General features: G+C 33.2%; 1 protein-coding gene across 2 annotated transcripts; it reads left to right on the top strand.

Moving 5' to 3' along the window:
- The first annotated feature begins 4527 nt into the window (after positions 1–4527).
- LOC148602924 (arylsulfatase B-like) lies at positions 4528–20434 on the top strand. 2 transcript variants are annotated; one of them, XM_088553874.1, is made up of 15 exons: positions 4528–4793; positions 6505–6605; positions 7313–7424; positions 7608–7659; positions 8192–8295; positions 9493–9599; positions 9988–10046; positions 10550–10651; positions 11387–11450; positions 11854–11951; positions 12913–13049; positions 13401–13459; positions 18201–18327; positions 18974–19107; positions 20131–20434. In XM_088553874.1, coding segments are annotated over exons 1-15 (1431 nt in total). In that variant the 5' UTR covers positions 4528–4791; the 3' UTR covers positions 20304–20434. The 2 variants fall into 2 exon arrangements, with proteins under 2 accessions (XP_088410000.1, XP_088409999.1); XM_088553873.1 differs by lacking the exon at positions 4528–4793 and having other exon boundaries at positions 4823–6605.
- Positions 20435–20868: the final 434 nt, after the last annotated feature.

Raw genomic sequence — 20868 nt, 5'->3', positions numbered from 1 at the left:
TTGGTTAGTAACTTATCATATATACATCTGTAAATGTTTACTGCTTTTATTTTTTGATGATCCAAATGAGCGGCACAATCTACATTTAAAGGAAAGTAATATTTTAAGGCAACTAAAGGAAAGACTTGACATTTTTAAGAAATATATTGTGCCACCAGTATCGCGAAAGAATGATCCAAATTCTAACCCTAATAATTATGGCGGGTTTTGCACACCAAGGTGGTGCTAATGATGTGGAAATGGATACGATAGTGGTTTCAGTAATATCCTTGGAGCCCTCTTTTGTTTTGTTCCTTTTTTTATTTCACTTGAAATACAATGTTTTAATTTTATTTGTACGTTCTTGGCGTTCTAAAATGTTATTCATATCACTGATTTCTCGTACATCAAAAAATCAGTACATTTTATAGATTCATTTGTTTTTTACCAATTACGTTTTTTCCAATCGCTACTAACATTAATAAGAACAAACTTCAAAACTCAAGTCTCAAACAAGAAAGTCCATGGATTTAAAAAAAAAACAGTATAACCAGTAAATGAAGTCATGCAACACATAAAGATCAAAACTTTCACGCAGCAAGAACCCAAGTAAAAGCAAAGGGTGAACAAGGTCCTCTGAATAGATACATGTTAACAGTGTATGCTCTCTAAGAATGCCGTCATTTTGTTCTGTGAAGGTCAAAGTCTGTAACATATTCAAGAATATGTATGAGAGATGTAGGTCGTCAGTCACATTCTCGAAAATCTTGGAATTTCAAATACAAAGTTATATCGTTTTTCTGGAACAAATACATTGCAATCATTGATGTACACAACGTCATATATTAAAGTAATGTGATATACATATTTATATATATAATCAAGTCTAAGCTACTTCCCAACTCTAGAATTAGGTCGCTCACTCAACGGTTTTTGAACCCCTTCTCTTCTCTGACATCTATGGCAACGACGCCTGCACTATGTTTAACGCTCTAGACCACTCGGCCAACTAGACTTTATAAAAAAATATAGCTTTCGTTGACCGATTAATACTTCCTAGTAAGTGAATCTTAAACATGAATATTAGCACATGATGAAAGTGATTCGGACAACCTCTGACAGTATCGGGTAAGACATTAAAGGATCTGCAACATGATACAAATACAACTATACCAAGTATTTAATACATGAAAGGGAGATAACTCTAACATATTAATAGGATGTGGCAACTCTACCATCATGGGTATTTTTCAGACCCTTCTGTGTTTGCGATATCTTCCCTGTATCAATTTGTTCCGAATGAGCAGTATAGCGAATAAAGTCGTCACTTTCAGAGACGTTTGTATAATATTGATTTGTTGTGACATGCATCATTAATTTGATCCTCTATCATACATAATAACACCCAGAGGAACTGTCCCGTACTACCATACATCGCGTACTAAATTACAGCCCTAGATTTATCCCACGAGGATGAATTACCCGGCCAGCGTAAGCGATATTTTTATATAGCCAAGCTTTCCTAGTGGTCAATGGCGCTGGACTTTCTGCAGGCGATGTTGCCATAGATGTAACAGAGTTCGAGTCCCGCGGAAGGAACGACCAAAAATTTGCATCGTAATTATAACTATCAATTTTACTATGTGTATATTAAGATAAGTACATTTAGATTTATAAGTGAATTGGAAATGATGGTAATTTAATTTGCTAGGTTAAATGTTCATATCAAAAATTAAAATTATAGCAAACAATTGAGCTGATATATCACTAGTTAAAGTTTTAAAACCGTTTGTTTTGTAGTGTTTTCTTGAAAAATGTTTATGAATTATCTCCATTGTTAACATGTTCTCTAGTCCCTTTTTATTTAAAAAAATATCTTTAAAAGAACAAAAATGTATTAGTATGAAGAGGATATAATTAAGTCAAACACGAAAATATCTGCATTACATAATAGCTGCCTAACAGACACCTAAATCAGGGATATGAGATAATGCGTATCAAAAGGTCTCTTATCAAATTCTTTTTCAGATATCTGTTCTGGTCGAAAAATTCTCCGTTTCTACTAAAACAATGACTAATGATTGCTATTGTAAAGAATTCTTTGAATTGATATAACCACTGATTTACTGATTATGACATTATTAAATCGATCATCACTGGTATATTCACGCCTATATTCATTATCTAAATTGTCAGATTCATTTTTGACTTTACTTGATTATGGATCGGGAGAGTATTCGATAATTTTGTTGTTACCTTTATTATAAAGGCTTTCTATCTACAACTAAAACATTTGCAACATTTGAAATATTCACCTTATTAAGTTATCTCCCCAACTCATAGTACATTCTAAGTAATTCGTCCTATTCCTGATGGAAAAGCGTCAAAATCAGAAAACTTTAAATTTCAGGAAAGAAATGTTAAAAATAAATACAAAAAAAAAACACAACAATAGGGAATCAGTACGTGTCATGTGTCACACATTTTATATGATATGATACTAAATAAGTTAATTAGGTTGAAATAAAAAGTAAACTTTGTTGTTATAACAAATCAATTAAGTTATTATAACAAGTTAATATAGTCGGTATAAAAAATTATCTAGGCTTCCGTACTGCTATTAGTATTCTAGGCATAAACTCCTATCGCTGCTCTAACCTTTAAGATAACCAATAACGAAGACCAACAGGAACAAAATAAAATAGTATTTCATCGGCAAAATACACTGAAATAGACAATGAACTACTCCTAATGTCCTATGTTTACAACGGTTTTGAAAGGGAATGCATGGAATAACAAATTATCAAAGTGCAGCAAATTTCCAACACCAAAAATACAAAGGAAAGTGTACTCAAACACCGTAGACACCACACTCGGTTCAGATAAGATAAGCACCTGAAACTTAAAGTTTGGGTCATATGGAGTCCCACAAAAACAAGAGTGGTGTCAAATGTTCCTGACGGGAAAGCAAATCATGTTAAAATGATTGATAGTAAAATCCCATTCGAGGGATAAATTGTGTATTGGAATATACTTGTCTGTTCGTCCGTCATACCGTCCATCTCCCGTTAAAATGTTTTAAGCTCCCATTACAGTCGATTTATTTCAAACTAACTGTATGTTCTGTGCGTTGTGTATATGATTTTTGCCTATGTCAGATATGATCTTTCTAATAAAGGGAACTTTGAATTTTTACCACCTGTTTTATTATATTAACATTTTCAGTCACGACAATATCGACTTCAACACTGAATGACTTTAAAGTTAGTATGCAGGTCCTTTGACATTCTTTTAAAGGGAGATAACTCTAACACATTAATGCCAAATATATTTTCTTTGAAGCCTTATTTAAAAAATCATTGCCCAATGTCTAAAACCACTTTACATTATAAATGGAAATTGAGACAATTTTTCGTATCAACCATTTATCCAAATTTTGTATAATTCTAACATGTACAAATGTGAAATATTGATATTTGTCCCCCTGTTACAAAGAATCTGGCGTAGCATGACTTTACCATAACGCGGAATGTCTATCATGCGCTGAATTAAAATGTGATTTTCTATACCATCTAACTGGTTCTTTCTAATGTTGGAGCACCGGGATTTTCTGTAAATAGTACTCTCTGAAACCGATTTGACCTTGATCATGTCAAAAACTGTAAACTTTGACTAAGACCTACCAGTACTTCCTTTGGAGGGTCAAATTCTAGAGTATTTCTTATTATTAGTGGTTTGTCCTTTCCAAATATTCAGCATTCCATTCTAATTTTCATTACTTTTCCCTGTCCTTTACCCTTAAGCATTCCATGTCGTAAATTGAAAACTGCCCAATAATATCTTGGCACGGTTTTTCTTTCTTGAAGGGTTCCACGAGTCCTTTGAGCCCTAGTTTTCTTAGAATGTCTTCCATGTTAAAAAATTGGACGCCATAATAAAATTGATCTGGGCAGAAAAGTTCCGGTCGGTATCTTCGTCATTGGATATTGCCTCAATAACGTAGATGAAGATACACTGTATGTAAAGACGAAACCACAACACGTTAAGAAGAAACCACTGCATATAATGATAAGAAAGAATCCACATAAAGTAATGATATATCGAAATATAGCAAAGACGAAACGACCTCGTGTAAAAAAAAAACACTGAGCGTAAACGTAAATCCACATAACATAAATATATGTTGACAAAACGTATTCATAAAACGACAGAACCTCAAATGGAATGGCGTAAATTTAAAATGTAATCATTAAACCACGGCAAGTAATATTTAAGTGGTAGCACAAAATATGTATCTCCTCACACAATGTAGGCGTTCGTTACATTTAAGTGATGATATATTTAACTCTCTCACTTCCGATCAGTCTGAAACCAGGCCATTAGTGCTTCCAATACTATTACTTCATATCGCATTTAATACCGTTATAATGACATCGCACACTATTATCTTATTACAATGTATGAAATATTAACCAACCTTTTCTCGTTATATTGTTTGTGTAATACAATATATCACAAAAAACACTTAGGTTCCATCATAGTATTTTTTTATCAAACAACCTACTGCTAAAATGAAAAGTGTTATACTTGAATAGAACAATTATTACATTCCGAAACCGCTACAAGGTCACAATGTGGATTTTCTCTTTGATTGAGGTTACATTGTAGAACGCCTATAACTGGCTGAAACGCAACAATGCGTGCATAATACTATACACGTGATACAACAAAAGATGTGATATGATGGCTATATATATAAATATATGAATCGATTTGTTAGTGATTTATTCACATAGGTTGTTTACTTCTAAAATGTAAGTAGCTAAAATACGCTGAATGTAATCAGCATAAAAATTCCAAACACATTTTTAATCTAATGTCTAATTATTATTTAGGGCACTTCCTGAATCTTATTTTTGTTTATATAAGAGATTGCCTCGATATAAGAAATATATGTTATAATGTAAAACTGTAATATTATCATATTATATATGTATATGCTTCAAAGTGTTAGTAAACAATTATCTTTGTGTCTATTTTCATTGCCATTGGACCATAACTATGTATTGTATTAAGAGTTTGTGACTATAAATAATCTGTAAAGAATTTGTAATTAGTAAAGATTTTATATAAGATTTTAGAAGGGTGCTTCTTTATATTGTTGACATAGTTATTTAGTTGATTTCTTATTTCGCATGTTTTCTGGGACCCGTTCTTAAGTATCAGTCTTTGTAAAAGTGTAATCTAGGAAACCAAGGTTATCGCGGTAATCAAAAGAATGTAATACACGGACAAAGACCAGATATGGAAGACAGACATACACTACTAAGAACATAAAGTAACTAAAATCATACATACAAAGTAACAAAAGCAAAAAAACTTGGACTCCACTAAAAACTCGAAGCATGGACGAGGTGCACCGGTAGGGTAAGCGTCCTCTACTTTTCTAAAAACACCCCCGAGTTTATCATAAAAAGTCATTTCAGGGGTAGACGAAAGAGGAAATGAAAACTATGACACGTTGAACAGATAAGATTTCATGGCGCAGAGGAATACACCGTAACGATCAACGTGTTCATGATGACGACCATACAACTTCTATAGCAACATAACCCTGTTCCAGAAGCCTATTTGCTACAATTATATCGCGATACAAAAAGTCTGCGTAGTTTCGGCAAGCTCTGGTATACATATGAGTTTTGATATGAACACTCCATACGTAGGTGCTGAAGGGATGTTGCCACAGATGAAAAGAAAGTTGATAATTCTGTGTGAAAAGTCATTTCGTTTGTCGTAAAGTTTGATCAATAGTTTTCCTGTAACACCGATCTCTAAGCGTAGGTCAAGATATGAGGCTGACGTCACAATGTCAGTACTATCCTTTATCCCAAATTCGTTGGGGTAAAATCATGTAATACTATAAAATGCAATTAACCAAAATAAAAGCTTCACATCTTTATTTCTGTTATTTTTGACATGTTTTCCTAGGAAACCCGTTCTTAGGTATCAGTATTTGTAAGAATCATGCAAATTCTGTGAAATGTGATAAACCAAAAATAGGCTTCACATATTTTTATTTATGTTGCTTTTTAGGTCTCTATGGTGAAATGTATAATTATTCATTTCAATCTGTCTGCTCTTAGAAGATAATCCATATTGAAAATCTAACAGTTTTTATTGTGTTTTATTGTCATTTTCAAAATTATCTCTACTTTACAGATAACCAGAGTTTCTTTTTGTGTACGGTTATTTTTTTTTTTATTGCTTTTTGTTTATTTGTTTGTTTGGGGTTTGTTAGTGGTCGGTTATTTGCTATCGCCCGTTACTTGGGTCTCAAAAGTCCATTAAACCTGACCACAGGTGTGTATGTGGTCGAAGGTACATCAGGTACGAATATTGTGGCGAATAAGAAATTATATTTATAAATAAAAATTATGTGTGTTTTTTGCAATGTATGTATCAATCCGGGATCTGTATCAGCGCGCATATAATATGTTGCTTACATTTCATGATTAAACACACCAGGGTTATGACACTTCCTTATGGAATTTTGACGCTGGTATTTTTATTGGTTGTCTCGGCGGACCAAAAGCCAAACATTTTATTTATAGTTGCTGATGATTTAGGTAAGTAATTCATAGACCATAATTACAAATCCATTTTTCTCGTCACTCTTTTTTTCCGACGCAGCCCGTATAGTTTCGCTTTTTAACTTTTGACCTTAAAGACGCTCTACCATGGAAACGCAAGTCACCTGATCAAAATTCTGTTTCCAGATTGGCCAAATACTGATAACCTAGTGGGGTTCGAAAAAGGAATTTGAAATTGCGTGCCATGCGTTAATTCCTGATGAACATTATAAGTAGATAATACAAATTTTACTGCGTCGGCTATCTTTTTTTAAAGATAATAATTGTTTTGTATCAAAATATCTTGAATTGTTTTAAATCTTTCATGTCAGACTGATTTTTCACATCTGTGCTTTATCAAAGATGTCGTACATTTCAGTGCTGGATACGCGGGCTATATTCTGCTTCAACAGAGCCAATGGAATAATTATGTTCAGAATCAATGTCTTCATAAGCACTTTTGAACGAATGTGATTTCAATGGTTGCGCTTAACTTTGAGTTACTTTACTAAACTTGTAAATTAAAATACGAGGTCTCAGTGTCTTGGACTTTTCTAGTGGCAGACTTTATTGCTTTAAATAAATTGTGACGATTAAACCAAATGATGCAGTTGATAACACGTTCTTACAGATTGTACCGATGCATGACAATATCAATATCTCTTGTGACATTAATTTTCCGATTGTTCACTTTCCATCCACAGGTTGGAATGATGTTGGATTTCACAATCCAGATATAAAATCCCCTAACATCGACTATCTAGCAAAGAATGGAATGATATTAAACCAGTCGTATGTACAACCAGTATGCACACCGTAAGTTGTTATGATTACAATATCTTGGAAATGCTTTCACAATGAAAATTAGTTAATTTTATAATTTCCAAGGAACCACTTGCATAAAACTTTTTTGTTCATTTTGATATCTTCATTTGTACCTTTAATATTCAGTTTGGAATTTGCCTAAATACAAGAATACATTTTAGGTTTTTCTTGCAGATCGAGAAATGCGTTTTTGTCTGGTTTTTATCCATTCAAGTCTGGTTTGCAGGTATGTTTTTATTAATTAATGGTTTGCAGGAAAGCATGCAATCAATCAATACGGAACTAATATGTTTAAATATATCCGAATAAGGAACTTTTTTTTTAAATACATGCGCAGACGTGCCACGCATAAAGATCATGCGTACTAATGCTTCATGATCATTTTCGTGTGAATAATACTTTATATGCTTATCACGTGTTTCCATGTAATCATTATTCGTGCACTATCATGTGTAAATGCGATTATCTTACAGTTTACGCACGAATCCGACTACTTGCAATTTCAATTAATATAACCTAAGGATTTGTCATTGTGTGTAGCTTATAATTATTTACATGTATAATATGTTACGTACTGGAATGATTTAAGAGGAAGTCGCTGGTGGTGTTAGATGTGTGTGTGTTTTTTTTTTGTTTTTTGTTTTTTTTTTTTTTTTGTTTGTTTGTTTTTTTTTAATACCAGGAAAACCTCATTAAAATATTTGAACTTCAACACACCAAAATAAAAAAAAAATATTATTCTGCTTTTCCTATTACAGAATGGGGTGATTTCGCCTTATGCTCCGTCGTGTGCCCCATTGAATCGGACTTTACTACCGCAGAAACTAAAGGAACTTGGTTATACAACCCATGCAATAGGAAAGTAAGGGAAAATAGTACGGTGTTGGTGCATGTTTTCTTTTAATTTAAAGAAATGTTTTGTTTCTGTCAGTTTTCACATGACTGGCTGATGGCTACCTACAGTACCTGAATCGATTCGTGCAATAAAAATTGCGATCGGTCATCGATCAACGATCATTTTCTGGTCAGTCGTTGATTCGTCAAACCGATCTATTTAACTGGTGATCGCATCACGTAACCACAGAGCGGTCAATGTATTTTCCGGTTTTTGTTGTTTTATTTGTCAAATTTACACTTATTTATATAATGTAATAGGTTTAAACATCAATGTACACTTATTTTACATTTCTTTTATTTAAAACAGATCTCACGTCATTTTACATAACAAAACTGCGATCAGATCGGCCACTAGTCATCGGTCATCGATCTGTCAGCAATCATGCAATCGACGGTCATCGATCCGTCTAATCGTTGCATGGATCGGTTCAAGGACTTATAAGAAATTGAGCACTGTAGGAGTATGTTTATGATTTTTTTTGTTCTCACTTCTTGACGTTTAAGCGTGGATCATTGATACCACAAGCGCCATCATGTGAGCAACTGAACAGAATATTTCTTCCACGGAAAACGAAAGAGCCTGGATAAAAATACACATATTATTGGATAGTAATGCATAGATATATGTCTACTCTTTTGTGATCTTATTGTTATTATTGCGTCTGTGGTGTAAACTGAAAAATGAAATATCACGTTTTGAGTTATTTGAAAAATGAAGCAGAAACTTTCACAAATTGCAAATGATGTATGGAGGCAAAAATGGCAGAATTGACATTAATATTATTAAATACATACCATGAATTATAAATTTGCATTTATACTATGAATGATATATTTTATATATTTATTTACCTTTTAGAGTTGTCTTTTTCTGAAAAGAGATTGACGAAATAATTGGGCCAACTCTTCCTTTTTCTGAATATAAAAAAACGTACCATTACTCTTGGATGCTTTTAGTTTGGATTTCCATACGAGCCATTGTTTTCTCAAATTTTGAACCGAATAGATATGTAATCTATACTTTAACTGGCCATCCTGACAACCAACACTTTTTACACGTGTTATGAACAAGTTTTAGTAGGACACAGTTGCGTTTATCTCACTATACAATTTCCACTGACTTATGAAATTGGATCATTTTTGAGAAATGTTTCATACCTAGGTGGCATCTTGGTATGTGTAAATGGGAATGTACTCCAACATACAGAGGGTTTGATACATTTTATGGATATTACAATGGTCAAGAAGACTACTATAACTACACTATTTGTAAGTATGTCGACATGCATTCATGACGAAATGAAATCGAATTATACCATGGTACGATCTTTTTTCACACCTTATGATAATTTGATGCGCAGAAGAAAAAATAAGAGAGTAACCGTTAAAGTATTACACCGGGTTGGAAATTTTGTATCGTCTTGATATCTATATTTGTCTTTCTTTTGTTTCGGCAGTTTTTTTAATTTGGCTCCTTACATTTGATTCTACTCGCTATTTTTTGGCAATTTCGTCATTCTTGTTTTACTCCACCTTGAATCCTGTTCCTGTTTTACCTGATCTATCAAAACAAAAACAGCCATACTTATTAATTACTGCTTATACATATTACAAAAATGAGTTATATTAAGAAATCTGACTTTTTTATGTTTTACAGTAGGCGGATCAGACTTTCGAGATAACAAGGAACCAGTAAAACCAGACACATATTCAACGGTAGGTTTCCGTAGTAACTATTCGTGCTTTATCAACCGTAAGTTGCCGTAGTAACCACTTTGGATTTATAAACGGAATAGTTGCCGTTATAACTATCTGGAGTTTATCAACAGTAGATTATCATGGTTACAACCATGGAATGTTAACATGGCTTGCAAATCAACTACTGAAAACAAACTAATTTCAGAAGTAACACGCTTTCTGATTGGATAACAAAAAATTGGTCCATTTTTTCATAGACCAACCTTTGTATATGACAGACGACATCAACCTTTTTCAATGGTATACGCGTTGAATTTTGCTACTAAAATTAAATTATAAGGAATTACTGTTATATATTTGTTGGTCTATTTGTAAATAACCTCAATGCTCGTTGTCCACATTTGAAAATAATGTGCTACACGTGATTAAGGTTTCTTCGTAGACCGAAAATAATATAACAGTCATATCTTAAATGATTAAAAAAAATAAAAATGATACATAATTCTTAATATTCCTTTCAGTTTGCATACGCTCATCGTGCTAATCAAATTATATCCGGCCATGATAAAAACAAACCTATGTTTCTGTATTTGCCATTCCAATCTGTTCATGAGCCTATACAGGTAGAGTATATATTTACATATTTACTTTCAATGTGCACTTTTTTAAACATTTCTTTAACATTCTAACTAACTGCGTTGATAATTGTATAAAAAATCGGTCAGAACGCAAACACTTAAGGGTTCAAGCTTGTTTGTGTTACTAAGAAGTATCAAAGGTGTTCTTGATTCAAAATAATTCAAGATCTTTTAAGCTTTTTACAGTTATAAAATATACACGATTGTAAGTAAGTGTCAGTGATTTCAACGAAAAACACCAGTTCTAAAGACTTTAATAACAGAATTACTGGACATCCACGGCATGCCGCGTAATTGTGGACTTATTCAGAATTTTGAAAATGAAGGTCGTATTATATGTATGCACAATAAAACCTGCCAAATCTTATGTTAAGAGTGTAGCTGTTTTTTTACCATACGTGGATTTATTCCGAATTTTGAAAATGAAGGTCCTATTATATGTATGACAATAAAACTGGCCAAGTCTTATGTTAAGAGTGTGGCTGTTTTTTTACCATACATGGATTGCAAATATCACATTTTATTTATTATATGCTAAATTCAAAGACTTCTGGAAATACTCACTAACGTTTATCGAAGGTCAGTCAAGTCGGAGGCATGCCACAATCTTTTGGTTGTCCTAAATTATATTTCTATAAATAACATTTGATCATTTGTAGTCTTGAAGAGTCCACTATTTCATATTTTTAAACGTTTTTTTTTTCTATTATTTACTCAAAGGTTCCAAAATATTACGAAGATATGTACAATAATATAAAGAACAAAGGAAGAAGACAGTTTTCAGGTTGGGGTTTGATAATTATATTACTGGGTCAATGTTTTACTTTTTAATGAAGCTTCAGAATACTTGGTCTTCATTGCCGAACACTTTGTTAAATCAAAACCATTTTCTACTACATTAAATCCGGTTTAAACTGAATCCTGAAATCCGAAAGCTTGTCAAACCAGACATCTCTGATTTATCCTGAAATCAATTATAATCAATTTTGAATCTTGGTAACCCAAAACCTGACTAAAGCGAACCAATTTTCAAATCCAAAACGGATCCGGTTCAGACATGTTGGTTGAATAGGTCTTTATATTCAAATTTATCTTATCTGTGTATTGGCAAACGAGTCGTTAACACATACCAAATAGGGGCCTCGCGTCTTGAGTTTTCTCCATTGCTTACACGATGTCTTTTACAGGTATGGTCACTGCTATGGATGATGCAATTGGTAACGTCACGGAATCATTGAAGAGAAATGGAATGTTTGAAAATACACTGATTATATTTACTGCTGATGTAAGAACTTTATTTCTATTACTGCTAGAATTAACTATGATTACTGATTTACATCATTGTGGATTTTTATTACTTATATTTTCATGTCAATATTTTATCCCACATCGAAACTTTTCTACTGTTATTTTGAAAGTGTTATTTTGGTAATTTCATATTATGTGTTGTGTGTGTATGTTTTTATCCTTGAAACATGATATTTTGATTATGTCTTAATATTTGTCCTTTAGTTCAAATATTGTTTTAGGTCATTCAACCTGATCAGATATTATTGTAAGAGGTAAACACTCACCAATAAAATTGTACGTTTGAAATGTCCTAGGTATCATTCCATATAAAATTTAGACACTGCCTATGAAAAGGGGGTATTCATACTGTGGATAACCCTATCAAACAAATAATGCTCTCTCTGTCCTAATATATGAATGCTATATTTTATTGAATGATAGTCCTTCCTTTCTTCAGGTTTGCATATTTAAGAAAACATTACATCCATATCCCTCTACAATTAACAAAATCAAACCTAATCAAGAACAATAACTCTTCCAAAGTGCCAATTTCACACACAATCTCATTAGTTTTATCTATGAAGTGCAACAACGAAATAAATAGTATGACTGTTGGTGTGGTCTGTTACTATATCTGCGATATCACGTTGAACCATTGAGTTACATTTTCATTTGAAATACCCTGAAAATGTGCATTTAAAAGGCAGCTAACTCTGTCAAAAAAACCATTTTCTTAGATTCTATTGAAAACTTTCTGAGCAAATTCAGTGATGCAGAGATCAAATAATGGCCTTTTCTAATAGAGAAAGTATCCCTGAGTGAAATTTTATTGTCAGATCAGTGGAGTTTTGATATGCATATTTCTGATTTTTCCCATTTTGCCTCATTCTTAAAACATTTACCTTTAAAGTATTCCGTTGAGTTAAGACTTTTTTATTTCATATTCTCAATTTTAGAATGGTGGTTGGCCACAGTATTACGGCAACAACTATCCATTACGAGGATCTAAGATAACAGTTTATGAAGGGGGAACTCGAGCAGCAGCCTTTGTTTACGGAGCTGGATTAAAGAAACAGAAAACTGTGTTTGAAGGGTAAGACTTATCTGTAACATAACTTTAAATAAAAATACTTGTTCTCCTTTATTATTTATGGTAATAAATAAGCATGCTGCTGATGAAAGGTGACTTCATGGAATTCGTGTACAGCATATCGAATTTGCGATATATATTTGATTGGCAAGTTTTGTATTTGCTATTTTGCTTTATGCAACCTTAAAAAAACAATTGCTTAATTACGGACGATATTTATAATGACATGACAAGTAGAGTTAGTTAAGATAATTGAATACATTATTTGCCTTAATATTCATATTACGTGAGTATTACAGATATAAGATATTATAAGTAGTCATACGATGTTTAAGATAAGATTTGCTTGTACAGAATGATGCATGCAGTTGATTGGATGCCGACTATTTTGGCTGCAGCTGGCGGTGAAGAAGGTAATTTTCGCGGTGTACTGATTTTCAATATTATCCTTTTGGATAGAATGGCGCGAGAAGTAGTGCCCGCGAAATTGATTTTTTAATTACATTCTTTTGGTTACCGCTATAACATCGGTTCCCTTGATTACTCTTTAACACTATATAACGCTGACGATCATTTGAAACTGCGAAAATTTGATGTCTACGAATATGGTTGGTTAATAGAATCCGCGAAAAATAATACGTTTACAGTACTTTTATTTGTTTCAGTGATTATATAACTCTTATTTATTATATAGATAGCAGTGTGTTATCGAATTTCCCAGTGTAAAAAAATTTCGGTAATTCACACTGTGAAATAAATTTGGTATTTTCACTCTCGGACTTTCTCTCGCAAAAAACGTCAAAACTTTGATATCAATCGTGATCACAGAATTTAAAATTCATGTTGCAAATATAGATAAATTATGAAGAAAATCTATATAATAAATAGAATAATCAGTTGGTTACCGTCGATAATCAAAATATGATAACTACGCTTGATCATTTAACTCATACGCTGAACAAGTTCCGCACACTCGTTAAATCTAAACGTTCTTCGGCACCTGTCTTAATATGTTGGCTATCCACTCTTTCTAAATAGTTATACTATTACTCTTTAAAGAGGGAAACTATTAATGACATCATTTTTGGTGTTTTTGTGGTTCTTCGAACCCGAACTAAAATTCCAAACATAATTTAAATTTCAATTTACAACGTAAAGATGTACTAAATTCCAAGAAATTGCAACAACCAATTAACAAAATACAGGGAAAAGATTAAAATTAATTACGAAATGCATTCATAATCAGTGGCGGCTCCATGGGTTGCAGGGGTTAGCTCCTTCCTTCATTTGGAAAATTTGCATTTTCAGATGTAAAATTGACAAAAAATGGTAAATGATGTCCTAGCATCCTCTTTCTTCTGATAAACCACTGCTGGCACCCCTTTCAACGTGTCTAGACCCGCTATCTGTGTAATACTAAATGTCATGGAAAACTTTATCATATCTTGACCTACACTTAGAAATCGATGGTAAAGGAAAATTATTGACCAAAATTTACGACAAACGTGACGACTTTTCATTTAAAATTGTCAACTTTCCTTTCATCTGTGGCAACATCCTTTCAGCACCTGCGTATTGAGTGTTCATATCACAACTGATACGTGATGCCAGGGCTTGCCGAAACTACGAAGACTTTTTTTGTATCGCGCTAGAACTCTAACAAATAGGCTTCTGGAACAGGGTTATGTTGCTACAAGATTGCAGTCATCACTACAGAAGTTGTATGGTCGTCATCATGAACTCGTGGATCGTTATAGTGTATCCATCTGCACCATGAAAACTGATTTATTCAACGGGTCATAGTTTTCCTTTCCCCGTTTTTCTACCCCGGACTTGACTTTTATGAGCAACTCGGCGGTTGTTTCTAGAAAAGCAGAGGACGCTTACCCAACCGATACACCTGGTCCATGCTCCCAGTTTTATGGAGTCCGAGTTGCTTATTTGCTTTTATTACTTTGTATTTATGATTTTAGTTACTTTATGTTTTTGTTGTGTATGTCTGTTTTCTCTGTCTGGTCTCTGTCCCTCGATTACATTCTTTTGATTGCCGCTATAACCTTGGTTCCATTGATTATTCTTTCACACCACTGGGTCGATACATCTGCGGGTGGATTTTGTCCCTGAGGGTATCATCAACCCAGTAATACATTTTTTTGTTAAATTAATATTTTTAACAAGAGAAATGGAAGATAACTGGCTCGGACGTCGCTCAGTATACAAAGTTCCGAACCTGACAGCAGGTCTGATACACTCTGCTGTCTTGTAAGTATGTGGTATCCCCAGATGGGAATCTTAGCACACTCATATCTGGTATGGAAAGTGCCCCGACCAATTCAACTAAAAGTACCCAATCAGACCATCTATTCTAGTACAAAACTTCTGACTATTTCAAAATTATCAAACCATGTTCCATCACTTTAAATGATATATTTGACTACAACGATGACGAACCACATTGTACCATATCAAAATATAGTATTAAAAATTGCAAAACATACTCTTATAACCGACTCTTACTTCTCCAGTTCCCTTAGAAAACAAAACCTTCCATACAAGAAGTCACAATGACGAGTTGCAAATCAACAAACTTAATATATGGATTAGAATGCAACTTATGTGGTTTAGTATATGTCGGAGAAACGCAAGAACGATTAAACAAAAAACTGCGCGGTCATCGTTCGGGAATTAACACCACCAAATTCCCTACAGTTTATCAACACTCTAATCAACAAGATCATTCAATCCTCTCAATGAAAATTCGTATTTTAGAAAAAAAAAAATTACCATCCTACGAACAGTCCCGTTCTAAGTAAAAGCTATCGTAGGGAAAGAGAGGAGTACTGAATACGCAGACTAGGTACTGCAATACCTTACGGTTGCAATGACATCATCAAAAGTATAGGAAACCTTTCAATCCAACGTAACAACAGCATAAATGTGATGAATTTATTTGACAAAAATCCAAGACGGGAAAGAAGTCATGGCCATCGCCACTATACGTCACCTAATTTACATGATGTTTCCATAGATGGTCTCCTTCCTTTCATACAAAAACTTCTTGGACTTCATCACATTAGAACCAAACTTTATTCTATACCTCTCACTTTTACTACACTCCATTTACAAAATAAGTTTTGACACTCCTATTTCTGATCCCACCTCATCATTATACAGACTTGTTGCCATCATTTTGGATATTGGTTTCCACAGACTCTTTAAACCAGTTTGAGTGAAAATTCAAGATTAAGAAAAAACGATCATTTCTTCCACTACCATTTGTCACCAAATGTATAGATACAATTAATTTGGCTAACATTCTTCATCACAAAAACGTTACCAACAAAATTCTCCTATATTTCAAAGACAAATCCATACTGATTATTTCATATTCTTATACTTCATCCATTGCATCCAAAATTTTCAATTATAAAAGGCTATTACAGAACCTCGAGATTGAGGACTTCAAAGCTAAACCATCTGACTGTTCTTGCAAAAACTGTCCATTTAAATATGGTCCTTCTGGTCACGTCGTCACAGGAGATTTAACCATCATCGAAAACTAATCTCTGCGTAATATCCTTTTTAAAGGTCCCAAGTACAGCAAACCACGCTCCATAAATTGGAATTATAACTTTAAGGTTCTTATGGATGCCGTTGAGGACTATGCAAGAATATGGATAAAACGAGAACAAGAAGACATCGATTTTCTGTCAGAGTGGTTAAATGCCGTGAGGTCTTTAATTTTGAAACGAATGAAAAAATAGTAGGTCAATGAGTGACAGGACTACATCGGTTTTCAAAGACCCCGATGTAGCAAAAACATTATCTTCTATACATGACAACTATGTTGTACCTGCAGACAAAGTCCAAAACAACATTGTTTTTGTCTGCAAAACGTTTTACGTCCAATGTTTATTATCAGAGGTAGACGTAGAAAATAATGGCAGTGATAAAATCTATACTGCTACCACACTCTCCAAAGAAGAGATTGTGGAAAACCATCAATCTGTGCCATCCTCTCTTGGTCTCTCTACCAAAGGACGATGATTGTGATTTACCGTCTATGTACTGGGTTTCTAAACTCCACAAGAATCCATACAAATAACATTTCATAGCTGGATCTGCAAAATGTACCACCAAACCTCTTTCAAAACTTTTAACTTCTATACTCACAACTGTCAAAGAGGGTCTACAGTCCTACCACAATACTTGTTACTCCCGTAGTGGTATTAATTCAATGTGGATCCTGAAAAATTCGAAAGATCTTTTGGATACAATCAGTTCAAGACTATTATCTGAATATAATAACATTAAAACCTATGATTTTTCAACACTGTATACTTCTATTCCCCATACTCAGTTAAAATCCCGACTTAATAACATTATACATCGTTGTTTTTTTTTCCAAAAAAGATGGTACACCTAGATACAAATATATAGTTCTTGGTAGAGATTCCTCATACTTTGTAAGAAACAATTCCAAATAATCTTCCAAATATGCAGAGGAAGATGTTAACAAAATGCTGGAATTTTTAATCGACAGCATATTTGTCCAGTGTGGTGGACGTGCTTTTCAACAAACGGTCGGCATTCCAATGGAAACAAATTGTGCTCCTTTACTTGTTGTATATATCTGCACCATGAAAACTGATTTATTCAACGGGTCATAGTTTTCCTTTCCTCGTTTTTCTACCCCGGACTTGACTTTTTATGAGCAACTCGGCGGTTGTTTATAGAAAAGGAGAGGACGCTTACTCTACCGGTGCACCCTTTTGCTTTTTTTACTTTGTATGTATGATTTTAGTTACTTTATGTTCTTTGTTGTGTATGTCTGTTTTCCATGTCTGGTCTTTGTCACTGGATTACATTCTTTTCATTACCGCTATAACCTTGGTTCTCTTGATTGTTCTTTCAGCATTGCCTACTGTCATACATAGCATTTTTAATCATGTGTAAATTACTCCATGGTTAGACTAAACAGGAACATGACAATAAAACTGAATCTCTCCAGAACTCCTACTTTATTTTAGATCATTACAAATTTTCAAGTCACTTAATATCTCCTGCCTTGGTTCGAATTTTTAACTTACGTCAAACTAATTCTAAATCATTAGTGTTATGCATGTAACAATTACATTATTTTCATTTAAACAGTACCTGGAATTGATGGCATAAACCACTGGGATAGTTTACGTAACGGGATGAAAACAACAAGGAGGACTGAATTCGTTTACAACCTAGATACTGCGATGCCACCTCTTAATGGTCATGCTGCTGTTAGGTGAGTGTTCTTTAACCTGTTAATAAATTAAATAGTTGAATGCAATTGTATTTATTATTAAATGGTTCAAGTGGTAATAAATGATGACACCAACTATTAAGTGAAATAAAAAAAACAAAACATCGGTGATGTCTCCCATGCCTAGCCCAACTGTAAAAACCAGCATTTCAACAATGCCGCTGTTTCATGCCATTTAATTGCATAGGTTCTGGGCTTCAGTCTAATGTCTTACACAAGATTTGTATTGTTTAGTTTTAAAATGACATAAAGCAACACAAAAATAAAAATCAGGGTAATTAAGTCCGTAAGTCTCTTCGGTTTCTGATAGTCAATTGTATTACTGCACAATCAAGACTCGAATCAGTGATGAAGGAATAGAAGTTCAACACAGGTCGAGTTTGATTGAAAATGTTTCTGATACGACATTCAAATGTTATTGTACATGGCAGAATCTCTCGGTAAAGAGATTGGCTTACTATTTCAATAGTTTTGATTATATGTACTTCTTGTAAGCAATATTTTTGGAGGATTTAGATCTTCCTATATATTTGATTCTAATGTTGCTGAGTAGAGGTTACTCCTTGAAAGACGTATGAAGCATATCGAAATTTGTCAAGTCAATATGATTTAAATCTGTTATTTACAGAGTCGGTAATTACAAACTAATTGAGGGAAATGCTGGTCCCTATAATGGTTGGTACCCTGTTCCGACCTCGGAGGAAGATAGGGAAGTCGAGGAACCAAACGAGTTAGGATACTATCAATTATATGACGTTTTAAGTAAGTTATATCAATCCTTTGTTGAATCAAAATGATATAATATCAGAGTATGAAAACTTTATGAAAATAAAGTTAAATCCAATTTACGATGATAAATTGCTTAATAAAAAGGAATGAATACAAAACACACACTTTTGAAACAAGAAATGTAAATTTTTTTCTGCAGTTCAGGGAGTTGAATTCTAGTAAATCCTGTGGAGGTAATTATACAGGGTGTTAACTTCAGCATGTTTAGCGGTCTGACTAAAAATGCCAAAATATCTTGAGTTTTTTACCCAGCATTCGCCAAAATTAGAAACGCAAACATATTTTTTATATCATTTTGTGTACAAAATTGTTAAATTGCACTCCAGCAAAAATAAATCTACATGTTACATGTATCCTCTTGAAAAAACTAAAAAAAAACATGGATAGTCACATATAGAAGACGGCACTGGTAGTGAAGATTATGAAGATTGATCAAAGAATCATTCGAGTTAAGTTTGGCGACAGTGACAGTCCAGGTCTAGTTGTATTAGCTTAACATTGAATTTGTTCAAATGTAGATTCAAATTATTTACTTAATACTCATTTAATATCAACTGCAATTGTTATGATTGTTTACCATTCTTTTATTATCAACTATATGACGTTTTAAGTAAGTTTTATAAATCCTTTGTTGAATCAAAAGGCAAAAAATAAGTTAAATCCAGTTCACGATGATATATTGATGCATAACAAGGACTGAATACAAAACACACTTTTGGACAAAAGTTTAGCGGTCTGACTACAAAATGCCAAAATATATCGGTTAAAAGACTAAGTTTTTTCCCCAGCATTCGCCAGAATTAGAAACGCAAACATATTTGTTATATCATACTCATTTTAAATCAATTCCAATTGTTATGATTGTTTACTTTTCTTTTTTCGCAAGCATTATTTTGTGCTTACTTTGCAAGCATTTAAAAAGTCACTACGAATGCAAAGATTGGTTAGTAACTTATCATATATACATCTACAAATGTTTACTGCTTTTATTTTTAGATGATCCAAATGAACGGCACAATCTACATTTAAAGGAAAGTAATATTTTAAGGCAACTAAAGGAAAGACTTAACAGTTATAAGAAATATATTGTGCCACCAGTATCGCCAAAGATTGATCCAAATTCAAACCCTAATAATTATGGCGGTTTTTGGACGCCAGGGTGGTGCTAATGATTTGGGAATGGGTACGAAAGTGATGTCAGTAATACCCTTGGAGCCTACCATAAAATGACGCCGTTTTTTGTTTTTTGTTTTGTTTTTTTGTGTTGTTGTTTTACTTAAAATACAATGTATTAATTTTATTTGTACGTTCTCGGCATTCTCAAATGTTATTCATATCACGTATTTATATCATATTCGAATAAAGACAAACTAGAAAAAAATCTGGTCTCAGAGAAGAAAGCCCATCGATTAAAATGAAAAACAGTAGCACCAGCAAATGAAGCCATGCAACACATAAAGATCAAAACTTTCACGCAGCAGGAAACCAAGTAAAAGTAAAGGTTAAATAATGTACTTTGAATAGATAGACAGTGTCTTTCAGAAACCCGTCATTTTGTGACATATTTAATAATATGTATAAGAGATGTAGGTCGTCAGTCACAAAAACAAAGTTATATCGTTTCTCTGGAACAAATACATTGCAATTATTGATCAGAACATCACAGATTAAAGTGACATTATATATATATATAATCAAGGCTAAGCTACACCCCAACTGTAGAATCGATGCAAG

The sequence above is a fragment of the Perna viridis genome, chromosome 11 (genome assembly GCF_037379345.1).
Source record: "Perna viridis isolate PV_CMFRI_1.1 ecotype Kerala chromosome 11, ASM3737934v1, whole genome shotgun sequence".
In the NCBI taxonomy this organism is placed as follows: domain Eukaryota; kingdom Metazoa; phylum Mollusca; class Bivalvia; order Mytilida; family Mytilidae; genus Perna; species Perna viridis.
Note: the sequence above shows the minus strand (reverse complement) of the source record. Positions and strands in the feature narration are given on the sequence as shown.

Coding starts and splice junctions, on each gene's coding strand:
- LOC148602924 (XM_088553873.1), top strand. CDS start 6,434: ATGTATCAATCCGGGATCTGTATCAGCGCGCATATAATATGTTGCTTA. Junction 7,425..7,607: donor GTACAACCAGTATGCACACC/GTAAGTTGTTAT, acceptor TTTTTCTTGCAG/ATCGAGAAATGCGTTTTTGT. Junction 19,108..20,130: donor TCAATTATATGACGTTTTAA/GTAAGTTATATC, acceptor TTTTATTTTTAG/ATGATCCAAATGAACGGCAC.